Source organism: Prionailurus viverrinus, chromosome B3 (assembly GCF_022837055.1).
Source record: "Prionailurus viverrinus isolate Anna chromosome B3, UM_Priviv_1.0, whole genome shotgun sequence".
Classification (NCBI taxonomy): Eukaryota; Metazoa; Chordata; class Mammalia; order Carnivora; family Felidae; genus Prionailurus; species Prionailurus viverrinus.
In genome coordinates this window covers 130,887,111-130,899,898 of record NC_062566.1, presented here as the reverse complement: position 1 = coordinate 130,899,898, position 12,788 = coordinate 130,887,111, and the positions used below count along the sequence as shown (strand labels likewise).

At 38.6% G+C, this 12,788-nt stretch overlaps 1 protein-coding gene across 4 annotated transcripts in view; it reads left to right on the top strand.

Annotated features, from left to right (window-relative positions):
• TRIP11 (thyroid hormone receptor interactor 11) overlaps window positions 1-12,788 on the top strand; it is a 66,059-nt gene that overhangs the window by 13,970 nt on the left and 39,301 nt on the right. For all 4 annotated transcript variants that reach the window (XM_047862053.1, XM_047862052.1, XM_047862054.1 and 1 more), the window contains exons 4-9: window positions 676-957; window positions 3,351-3,419; window positions 4,885-5,050; window positions 7,416-7,781; window positions 10,932-10,972; window positions 11,552-11,638. In XM_047862053.1, the coding sequence (XP_047718009.1) occupies window positions 676-957; window positions 3,351-3,419; window positions 4,885-5,050; window positions 7,416-7,781; window positions 10,932-10,972; window positions 11,552-11,638 (1,011 nt within the window). The remainder of the gene's footprint in view (window positions 1-675; window positions 958-3,350; window positions 3,420-4,884; window positions 5,051-7,415; window positions 7,782-10,931; window positions 10,973-11,551; window positions 11,639-12,788) is intronic.

The window sequence follows — 12,788 nt, the reverse complement described above, 5'->3', positions numbered from 1 at the left end:
ATTCTTTCCCTGAGTAAAGTCAAATTTTCACCGGCTCCTTTTTGCCAAGGCTAAAGCAAAGGTCTCTTTCAATGTATGATGTTTTCCTAAGACTCACGGGCTAATAACCACAGGCTCACTGTGCTATCTAAGATTAGATTAATAAAGCATTCTTCCAGCTGTTGTACAGACCAGTAGAAAGTTACCTCTGATTCATGGTGCATTTTAAGTCTAAATTCAGCCATGATCAGTTATATAAGACTGTTCCAAAGATGCTCTAAGGAAACTTCTGATACGTAGGCTGATGCAGCTTTCATTTTCTCTTCACTTAGAGTTTGATAATACAAATAGAACCCTCGGAAATTGCCTGTACTACCTGATACATCGACAATAGTAAACCCGTGTTTAATTGAGAATTTAATTGCTTCAGTTAACGTATGAGTGAGATTCTGATCTTCGCACTATTTGAAATATTATCTGTGCTTTAACTGGTAATCATGTTGTTGTTTTTTTCATGTTTGGTTTTTAAATCAAAATGTGTGGTTAGGCTATTATAAAATACTAGGATTCAGTTGGTAGAGTTACCATCATTGGATAGTTTTAAATCATCATAACTTTTAATGTTATGAATCTGTAAAAAGATCAATGTGGTTATTTTAAAGTACGTTCTCTAAAACGCAGATTATAAATGTATAGGTAGAAATCAGCCATCTTAAAGCAAGACAGATCGCACTACAGGATCAGGTGCTGAAGCTTCAGTCAGCTGCCCAGTCAGTAAATTCAGGAGCTGGCCGAGTACCAGCAGCGCCTGCATCGTCGTCTTCATTTGGTTATGGCATCAGTCGTCATGCTGCTGCTTTCCATGATGACGACATGGACTTTGGTGACATAATTTCATCACAACAAGAAATAAACAGATTGTCAAATGAAGTTTCAAGACTTGAGTCTGAAGTTGGCCACTGGAGGCATATTGCTCAGGTTGGTAAAATTGCCGTGAGTTTTTGAACATTCTTAGTAAAAAGAGTGGTTCTGAATGTAGAACTTTTGGTATCAGAAAGAACCCCAGACTAGGAAATTGAAAACCTGTATTCTAATCCTGCCAGTGATTTTCTGAGTGATTTTGATCAGATCATCTTTCTTTCTCATCTTAGTTTTTTCCTCCCTCTATAAAATATTTGGAAGAAATTCTCAAAGAAGTTTAGAGCAACAGAACTATGTTTTAGAATAAAATAAAGGCACGTCGGGGTGGCTCAGTTGGTTGAGCGTCTGGCTCTTGATTTCAGCTCAGGTCATGATCCAAGGGTAGTAAGATCAAGCTCTTCATCGGGCTCCTTGCTGGGCGTGTAGCCTGCTTAGGATTCTCTCTTGTTCTGTCTGTCTCTTTATCTCTGTCTCTCGGGGCGCCTGGGTGGCGCAGTCGGTTAAGCGTCCGACTTCAGCCAGGTCACGATCTCGCGGTCCGGGAGTTCGAGCCCCGCATCAGGCTCTGGGCTGATGGCTCGGAGCCTGGAGCCTGTTTCCGATTCTGTGTCTCCCTCTCTCTCTGCCCCTCCCCCGTTCATGCTCTGTCTCTCTCTGTCCCAAAAATAAATAAAAACGTTGAAAAAAAAAAAAAAATCTCTGTCTCTCCTTCCCTCCCTCCCCCCTCCCTCTTTCCTTCCCCCACTCTCTCTGTCCCTCTCTCCCCCTCTGCTTCTCTCCCTGCTTGCATGCACCTCTCTCCATAATTAAAAAAATTTTTTTTTCTTTTAAATAAAAAGTTACAAGTCCAGGACTTAAAAGAGATAAAAATGGAGTTGCTATGGTTGAACTAGCCATCTTTTCCCCGGGAGTCCCTGAGGCTTCTTTGATGGCAATGCCAGGGCTCCGAGATACCAGATTGAAACTACTTGCAGAGATGTTCTCTGAAGTTCCTTTATCGTTAGTTACGTGTAAGATGAAAATTTGATCATTGGTATCATAAAATACATTAAACTATTTTGTATTATTTTTTGTGCAGTAGAAATTAAATCTTTGCTATTTGGACAGTAAACTTTCTTTTAAGGAACACTTTCCATCTTATATATCAAATTTTATATACTATTGATATTGTCAATAGACGTGAGACCCGAAGTAAACTCGAACATTGCACATTTGGATTTAATTTCCTCAATGTAGAGAAAAAGTATAAAAGTAAAGAAATTGTTTCTTTTTGTGAGTGTGATCTAGTTATATAAAGGAGAAACCCTACCAATTATTTTTTTGCTTCTCAAGTTGCTAGACATTTCCCATACCCAAAATACATCTTAGGATGATCAGCTTGTCCATTTTATCTTTAAAAATGTAGTAGCTCTTAAGCTACTATAACACTGTAGATTCCCTGTCCTACCTTCAGAGATTAGGATTTTGTAGCTTATTTTAGGGACTTGGAAATTGCATTCAAACTGTAAATACCCCAGGTGATTCTGATACGTATTTTAAGAAACATAAGATTTCACAGGGAAGAGGTGTTTTTTGAGTATGTATATATAAGCATATCTTGAATGTTTACTATATTACCTATAGTAGGATATCATGGTGGAAAAGGCATAATTGGGATCTTTCACAGGACTTAATTTTTCAGCAAGGCATAGTAAAACTTGTGTTATATTTTACAAGATGTTTGTATATATGCTATCCTAATATATATTAATCTTAGTAACTGTGTGAGGTATTTATTACCTCTGTTTTACAGGTAAACAAAGTAAACGTTTAATGCACATACTGTCACAGTGAGTAAGTTGTGACTCAACCAGACATCTTTTGACTCTGAATCCTGGAGTTTCTGGTATACTTTGTTCCTTTTTTTTATCCAGAGAGCAGCTTTTTGTTCCCTAACACACTGTATAGTAAATGTTAAAAAGATAAATGAACAACATTCAGCTTTGAATGAGAAGAGAAAAATCCAAAAGTTCTTTTAATTGTTAAACTAAAGGTTGTTCTGTATTGGGGTAGAGATCCAGGTAAAATCATTTTAGAAAGATTTTTGCTGGGTTATGATTAGAATTAATGTTGGATAACTTTCCATTTTGAAACATTTTCTTCTAGGAAGCTGTTTGATTATCAAATTTACATTTTGTTAAGCTAAGTAAAATATTCTCTGGTGTTTTCCTTCTTAACAGTTATTTTGTAAAAGTGTCTCCCTAATTAGTTAACAGACTCTTGAAAATTATCTTTTATTTGTTGTGTATTACAATTGGACTGGGTTCTTCAAAAGCGCTTGGCATTCTTTAATCAGAATTTGAGAAATGCTCCCTTTTTTGAAAGATGTCGTTTAATAAAATTAAGTTGTGACTTTCTCTTTTACAAGAAAATCAATACAATTATTTTCTAATTCTGTTTTTCTGATCTAGACTTCTAAACCACAAGGATCAAATAGCTCTGATCAAAGTGAAATCTGCAAACTGCAAAGTATCATTAAGGTAAGACAGGTTGTTGGAACAATGGCTATTATACATCTAAAATTGGCTTATTAAAAATATATGTCTAAATTAATGGAAGGCTCAGTTATAAAGCTAATTATATAGAGTATGATTGTTTCTTTTCCATTTTGTATCTTCGTTCTTTATGACAGTAAGGTGTATAAAAATGTCTCTTCAAAATTGTTTGGTTTTGAACATTTATTTTTTTAAGTATATTTCATTAGTCTGTACTAGTTACTATATCTTGTAAAATGGTCTTTATTAAAACAATTCCAAGGTTGCTGAAGTTTTCAGGGTTTAAAGGATATTGACAAAATAAAATGCTAATACTATTCACTGTAACTAATTATTTTCCTTTAATGGTGGAATTTTGCTAGTTTGTGTCCATTATTTCATTCAAGAAAAATTTTAGTTACATAAAATTATCATATGGCACTGAATTGTTTTTAGTGTAAAAATTATTGTCAGATATAGAATTTTTTAGTTTTTGGTTTTATTATTATTGTAATACGTAACATGGGTGGGTTCCCAAGTCAGACCTGTGTTTGAATCCTGCCTCTACTATTTACCAGCTGTTCTACTTTGGACAAGTTACTTAATCTTCCCAAGCTTCCATTTTATCCTTAGTACAGTAGATTTCATAATACCTTCCCTGTAGGATTGTGTTAAAGTTTAAACGTAAAGCTCCTTGCCAAGCGCTGGCACTGAAGTAAGCGCACAGGATTAAGGAACAACCTTACTTGTCTTCTCAGGAAGTAGAAGCTAATTTATAGATTAGGATTCTTGGGTCACAAGCAATAGAAGTCATTACTGGCAAAGTAAAGCAAAAGAGGATTTACTGGAAGGACCCAGGTTAGTCTGTCCACAGGATTGAAAGAAGTATTGAGCGTTTTGGTCTTAGGATGGACAGGATTGGGAATAGCATCGGGGATGGACAGGATTGGGAATAGCATTGGGGATCTAGAGAGTGGGACACAGTGGAACAACTTTTCTGGGTGTAGCTATCACAGTGCTTCTGGTCCAAATAATTTCCCTCTTTGAAGGACTCTGCTCAAGATCTGGATTCCCAGGAGAGAGACTGGTGGTCTCAACTTGGGTAGCAACGTGCCTTGGTTAACAGTTTGGGAGTCCCATCAAGACTGGTGGAAGGAAGGGCTGAGCAAGAGATGGGAGTAATAGGACACCAGCTACAGACTGAAGGTTGGCACTGGCATCGATGGGATATGTCACTAGCAAGAGAAGCTCATGGTCACAGATATGAAGAAAAAAAGATATTCAAATTGTTCTTAAGACCCAAGAAAGGCAAGGGTAGAGTCAGAATTGTCCAGATTTGGAGGCTGTGTTTAAATTCTCTTCAACCATAGCGTGTTCAGAGAATTATTCTTAATACACACTTCTGCACAATGAGATAGCTTAGGTGTATCATTGATTATAAATGGGGTTAACCTTGTTTTTATTTTTTAAGGAACTTAAACAGAACCGAAGTCAGGAAATTGATGACCATCAACATGAAATGTCAGTGTTACAGAATGCACATCAACAGAAATTGACAGAAATAAGTCGTCGGCATCGAGAAGAATTAAGTGACTATGAAGAACGAATTGAAGAACTGGAAAAGCTGTTACAACAAGGTTGTTAGTTTTTATTAACTTAATGTATTAGATGATATAATTAAAAGACCAGCCTAGTGATGTGTGATCAAGACACTGATGTAAACTTGGACTAAGTTCTAAAGAATGAGTGAATGACTAGTTCTGTTCACCTGCCGGAAATTTGCAGTGGCATTGCTATTATCAGGATTATGTGGAAATTGGGCCACCTGCATGGCTCAGTCGGTTAAGTGTCCGACTTCAGCTCAGGTCATGATCTGATCTCAGATTCATGAGTTCAAGCCCTGTGTCGGGCTCTGTGCTGACAGCTCAGAGCATGAGCCTGCTTCAGATTTCGTGTGTGTGTGTCTCCTCTGCCCCTCCCCTGTTTGCACTCTGTGTCTCTCAAAAATAAATAAACATTTAAAAAAAATTTTAAAAAGGAAAGATTATGCAGAAATGGAAAGGTCCATTTGCCTTTGTGACAGATAGTTACAGTACATAGATTTCTTTCTATTGTTTGGTGGTGGTACTTTGGTAATAAATGATTAGAAGTATTTTCACTTTCTGGGGCACCTGGGTGGCTCTGTTGGTTGAGCATCCGATTTCGGCTCAGGTCATGATCTTGCAGTTCGTGGGTTCAGGCCCTGAGCTGACAGCTCAGAGCCTGGGGCCTGTTTCGGATTCTGTGTCTTCCTCTCTCTCTGTCCTTTCCCTGCTGACACTGTCTCTGTCTCTCAAAAAATTAATAAATGTTAAAAAAAACCTTAAAAACCAATAGAACTATTTTCACTCTCTTTTAAATTCATATACATAGGCTTTTTAGTAGTTCATTCAAATAATATTTTTCCTCGACTGTTTATTTTCAAAAAGCTTTATTATGAGGGGAGCTGGCTGTCTCAGTCAGTGGAGCATGTGACTCTTGATCTCAGGGTCATGAGTTTGAGTCCCATGTTGGGAGTAGAGATTACAGGGGAAAAAAATCTAAAATAAAGATGCTTTATTATGGTAATTTTTAAAAAAAGTTTATTCATTTTTGAGAGGGGGGGAGGGGCAGAGAGGGAGACAGAGAATCCCAAGCAGCCTCCACACTGTCAGCACAGAGCCCAACACAGGGCTTGATCCCACAAACTGTGAGATCACGAACTGAGCCAAAAGCAAGTCGGATGCTCAACTGACTGAGCCACCCAGGCGTCCCTATTATAATTTTTTAAGACTTTGTTTTTATAACAAAATTGAGAAGGAAGTACAGAGATTTCCCACATACCCCTGCCCCCAAACGCATGCCATCCCTACTATCACCATCACTTAGCAGAATGGCACATTTGCCACCAAAGATGAACCTACATTGACACATCACGATCCCTCAAAGTGCATAGTTTACCTTAGGGTTGACTCTTGGTATTGTACATTCTATGGGTTTGGACAAACTTATGCACATATTCATCATAATATACAGAGTAGTTTCAGTGCTCTAAAACCCTTTCTACTCTGCCTACTCACCCCCCACTTGCCCTCCCCACCAATCTTTTTATTGTCTCTATAGTTTTGCCTTTTCTAGAATGTCACATAGTTGAAATCATACAGTACGTAACCTTTTGAGATTGATTTCTTTCACTTAGTAATGTGCATTTAAAGTTCCTCCATGTTGGGGCGCCTTGGTGGCTCAGTCGGTTGGGCGTCCGACTTCGGCTCAGGTCACGATCTCACGGTCCGTGAGTTCGAGCCCCACTTCAGGCTCTGGGCTGATGGCTCAGAGCCTGGAGCCTGCTTCCGATTCTGTGTCTCCCTCTCTCTCTGCCCCTCCCCCGTTCATGCTCTGTCTCTGTCTCAAAAATAAATAAATGTTAAAAAAAAAAATTAAAAAAAAAAATAAAGTTCCTCCATGTTTTTTCATGGCTTGATCCCTCACTTCTTTTTAGTGCTGAATAGTATCACATTGCCTGGATGTACCACAGTTTATCCATTCACCTCCTGAAGGACCTCTTTGCTTCCAGGTTTTTGTAGTTATGCATAAAGCTGCTATAAACATCATTGTTCAGGTGTTCACGTGGGTAAGAGTTTTCAGTTCCTTTGAGTAAATACCAGGGAGTGCAGTTGCTAACCATATGGTAAGGGTATGTTTCATTCTGTTAGAAACTGCCAAACTGTCCTCCAAAGTGGCCCTACTGTTTTGCATTCCCACCAAGAGTGAACGAGAGCTCTTTTCCACATCCTCATCAGCATCTGGTGTTGTCCATGTTCTGAACTTCGGCCGTTCTAATGGGAGTGTAATGGTATCTCGTTGTCTTAACTTCCAAAGATTTTCAGGTCCTCACGTCTGTTCAATCTCGTAGCTGTATATAGCAAGCTACTAATCTCTTGGTAGCTGACATTTGCTGTCCTTGATTTTCTGTTCCTGTTCTAGGTGGCTCAGGAATTGCAGTCACTGATCACTTGAAAATCCATGAGATGCAAAAAACTATTCAGGATCTACAAACTGAGAAAGTAGCGTCTACAAAAAAAATTGGAGAACTTGAGGATAAAATAAAGGACATAAATACAAAATTATCTTCTGCAGAAACTGACAGAGATGTTTTGAAGAAGGAACAAGAACGCCTGCACATTGAAAACAGACAGATAACGGAAGAGTGTGAAAACTTGAAACAGGAATGTAGTAAATTGCAGCCTGATGCCGTAAGGCAGGGCGATGCTGTGACAGGAAGAGAAGGAATCCTGTCGCAGGGTGAATCGGTGCAAGAGGAAGTGCTCAAACTGCAGCGGGCACTGTCTGGTATAAAATGTTTGGAACTTGTTGATGATGGGTGTTTCATTGCGTACCAGTTGTTTTAGAGGCACACTGAGTACTGTATGGGAATGGAGGAGTCATGGAAACGACTGTGTAGAATTTGAATCGAATTGTTGGTTTCGCTTCAGTGCCATAATTAACGGACAACAAATAGGAATTTTCTACTAAAAAGGCTTCACTCCCTGCCTCATCCTTAAGTATTTACAGGGGACTCATTGCTTTAGGAGGCAGTGTAGATTTTTGGGAAATGTTTAGTAGCTGTTTATTGGGAGGAGGTGTGGGTGTATTTCTGTTAATCTGTGTAGAACCAAATACTTTCTGGAACTCATTAGGGTCCAGACCCTCCAGTTAGGGAATGCAGCCTCCCTTTTTTAAAATTCTATATCACCTTTTGAAATGATGTCCTGTATCTAAGCAGACACAAGAGTGATAACCATAGGTCTTTTATCATTTTCCATGCTGAAGCTGGTACTTCATTACCATACCTGTGTTCTGTGTTAGAAAAAATAAGTTATTGAATGAAATAGGCCAAACACCAGTATTCGTTCATGCCAGGAAAACATAATAGGAGCTCTTTAGCTGCAAAGATGTGTTTTATTTTGCATTTTTGTCTTCTCACAATATAAACTCTCACATTATGAACTGATTGATTCTTGCTCTGGAGGGTGTTTCTAGCCCTTGGGTGCTCTGCTCCCCGATCCCCGCCTCCAATCTGTCTCACTTGCCTAGTTGTTTATCCTGAGTGCCTGACCTGGATGGCCAAGTCTATAAATTCATACTAAAGTTAGGTTCAGGGTCACCGTGTCCTCGTCATCCTCCTCCTCCTCCCCCTCCTCCCCCTACTCCTCTCCCAGCCTTAGTGATTGGTGGCATTTACCAGTTCGCCAAAACAGAGAATTTGAAGTCATCACCTAGCATATCCTGAAGGTTCTATTTCCTTAGCATCTCTGGCTTGGTACTCTTTCAGAGGCATTCTAGGGTTTCTCACAAGTGCCTCCATTCTAGGAGCTGCCAGGAAGGCAAAGAGAAGGCTGTTGACTAGGGATCTAGACTTCTTTCTTGTTTGACTTCAGAGTATCTCTGCTTTTTTCAAAATGTATCTGTTTATTCCACATATTGGGTGACACAGATGAATTCATTTGCTTTAAAAACAAACCTATTGCCCTAGTCCTTCCTCTTTTTCCAGTTTCCATGCCACTGAATAACTTCAGCCGATCAATTTTCTTTTGCCTGATTAACTGTAGTAGTTTCTTCATGGAGCCGAATAGCACAGTAGTTAAGTACATGACTGTGCTAGAATCCAGCTCTGTCACTAATTCAGTGACGTTGGGCAATTTAATTACCATCTCTATGCTTTTGTTTTTCCATCTGTGTAGTTGGGATAATGATACTGTCTTCCATAGTTACAGTAGTAGTAATGGGGATTCTCTGAGTTACTACCTGCAGAGTTCTCTCTAGAACAATGGCTATCCCGTAGTAAGCATTACAGAAGTGTTAGCTGTTATTATTTTCTGGTCTCCATGATTCCTTGAATCAGTTTTTTTTCTTTCTGCAGCAAGGATGGTTTTTCAGAAACTCAAAACAGTTTACTTCCCTGATTGCAATACTTTGTGGCTCCCTTGTGAACTTCAGGATAAAGTCTAAACCTCATACTTGACATAAAATGTCTTTCATGATCTGGTCCCTGTCTCCCCCTTTAATTTCAGTTCTTCCCATTCTCCTCACGTGCTAAGCGTTAGCCGTACTGAACTTTCTATACAATACATCTCCTTAAGCCGATGATGTTATTGTCTATTAGGTCTGTCACCTTTGCATTTGCTGCTCTGTGGCGTGTCTCTGTTCCTCTCTGCTAATTCTTAAGTACATTACAACTCATTGCAGGTATCGTATCTACTGGGAGATACTATCCTGCTGCTTTCCTAGCCCTCCTCACCCCTCTCCCACCCCCAGATCGAGCAGGTGTTTGTCCTTTCTGCTCCCTGTATCATACTGTGCTGTGGTCACGTGTTTACTTGTTTGTCTTTCCTCTGAATAGAAAGCTCCCTGAAGGCAAGCAAGGACTAAAGGTTTTCATCTGGTTGTCTAGCAACTGACCTCACAGTAAACGTTCAGTATTATCTGAGTGAACATTGAATAAATCACTTCAGCTGGACTTAAAGTATTCTGTCTTTGTGTTCTTCCAGAACTATTTCTATATATGGATCTATCCATAATACCGGCTTGAATGGCCTTTCTATCTGTTGTCATGTCCAAGTCACTTTATTTATGTTTTTACTGTTTGTTTATTTTTGAGAGAGAGCGTGCGCCACATGAGCAGGGGAAGGGCAGAGAAAGAGTGAGACAGAGGATCTGAAGTGGACTCTGTGCTGACAGCAGAGAGCCTGACATGGGGCTTGAACTCAAGAACCATGAGATCATGACTTGAGCCAAAGTCAGGTTTTTAAATGACTGAGCCACCCAGGCTCCCCTGTCATTTCGAAGTCACTGTAAACATTGAGAATTGGGGCACCTGGGTCGTTTAGTTGGTTGAGTGTCAAACTCTTGATTTCGGCTAGGTCATAATCTCACGGTTTGTGGGTTCAAGCCCCATGTCGGGCTTTGTGCTGACAGTGGAGAGCCTGTTTGGAATTCTCTCTCTGCCACTCCCCTGCTCACTCTTGTGCTCTCTTGCTCTCTCTCTCTCAAAATAAATAAGTAAATTTTAAAAAATAAAGAATCGAGAGATTATTGTATTATTGTGGTGTAAATATGTATTCTTGTTTTTAGCCATTTCCCCTCAGTCTCAGTCCTTTTACTCTTTCCTGTACAAAAGCTAATCAACTCATTTTGAAACATTGTTATTAGTGTTTTTATCAAGGCAATAACTTATGACTCATCCAGATATGATTCTACTTACTTCTTGTACTGTTTCATAGAATTACATTTTAATGGAGCTTCTAACTGGCGTTTATGTTATGAATTCTATAGTATAGTCAAATAGAAATGTAAAACAACAAAAATACTTTTCAGTAAGTACCATTAGGGTTTGCTGATTGTGCTTATAAATACACTTTATTTTAAATGAGCTTTATTTCTGAGTGTATTACATAGGTAAGAAGTTGAAGTGTTTTAATGTCAGATTCTTTGTTTTTGCAGATGCTGAAAATGAAATTATGAGACTGAGTATTTTAAACCAGGTAAACTAATGCTAAGAGAAAAACCTTCTGGCTTTTATCGAGAAAAAGTATTTTGATTATTGTAGTTGCTTGTTTTGTGTTTTTTACAAATTCACGTGAACTTACCCTGGGAACTTGCATCCTAGTAATTTTACGTTTGCTGATAACGGTAATTTTTTGAATCATAAATTGTCATAATTTTAAAGTTACATAATTGGAAAATGCAGGATATCACTTTCAAGATTAATTTGACAGACATTATATTACGTATATGAGTGGAAGCAGATTTCCCACCAACCGAGGAATGCATTTTGATTTCCCTTAAGGAATTTAGAGTTGTTTCTAGTGCTAATGATTCCAGGTTAGTTTGTAAATGTATTTATGTATTGTGTATATTTGTGTATGCTTTTAAATAAATTAAAAAATATCTATAAGAATGTTTGTAAAATGAGTGACTGGCTTTAGATGGTCTAGTGTTGTATGCTTATAATTTTTATATATCACTAGAGAAATGCTGAGTTGAAATGCACACTTGTATGGCTTGCCTACTTTTTTATAAACCTGAAATTTATCTGAAAACTCTGTTTTAACGTTTTGTAGGATAACAGTCTCACTGAAGACAATTTGAAACTTAAAATGCATGTTGAAATTTTAGAAAAAGAGAAGTCCTTATTGAGTCAAGAAAAGGTGGGTGCGATAAAAATGGGGCCAGAATTAAAATATTGTGTGTATTACAGATCAAGCCAAGGGCCAGTTTATATAAATGGAGCATTTAGGTCTTGAGAGGCCTTAGAATAAAGCTGATCTCATTGATGCTTGTCAGACCAGGTTCAAGTACTTGGGCAAGGTTCAGAGTATGAGGGCTGGCCAGGGTTTACGTTTACACACAGATAAGCCAGTAGGCCTACAGATAGGAGCAGAAAAGATAAAGGCTCTGTTTTGGTTTCTGATGAAGTCCTGATAGCAGCAACATACACAGGTGGGTCGCGAGCTTGGACTGGCATCTTACAGAAACCGTAGCTGCAGATACGTCCCAGAACGTATCTGTTGTGGACAGGAGTTTCTTAGTGGTAAGAGATAAAGGGGATATGATCTCACTGATAGAAATAAGGTCTTTGTGTATATTGGAAGCAAGGTTGGAACGAGGTTCTATAATGCACTGTTGGGTATCGGGAGAGGTATTTTTATGTTTGTACTACTTGGGGGTAGTTCCTTGGCTAAGGTAGGTGTTTAAACAGAGGGTAGTTGTCGGCTGGTATTCATTTATAGGCTAGTGTCTTAACTCAATTTAAAATCTTAATTTTTAAAAGGTAACACATACTCACTGATGTACAAATACGGTAATTCATACCGAAAAACTTTAGACAGTACAAAGGGAATATCCTTTCCACCTCCCTTGGTTGGCCTGTTTTCCAAAGGAAGTCTTTCTTAACAGTTTCTCATATGTCCATCCTTTCAGACTACACCTAAGTATGTATGATTATTTAAATAGATTTGAAAAAACTGTTAGCATACTATACATATATTCATGTATACCTTAACATGTTTTCAGCGTCCTTCCACATTAGTGTATAGGCAGTGTTTCTCAAAGGGACGTTTTGGCATGTAGACAGGAAAATTTTTAGCTCTGTGTACTGTCGTATGCATTGTGGGGTCCTTGTCCCCCCGCTCTTTCTACCCACTAAGAGCCAGTAGTGTCTCCCAGTCTTTTTTTATTCCTGTATTGTATATATAATTTTTTTGCTCTTTTCTCCTCCCTTTGCATTCTGTTCTTTCAGTTACTCCTTTCTCTAATTGGCCCAGGTATACTTTGTAGTTTGCAGATCTCTGCACATAC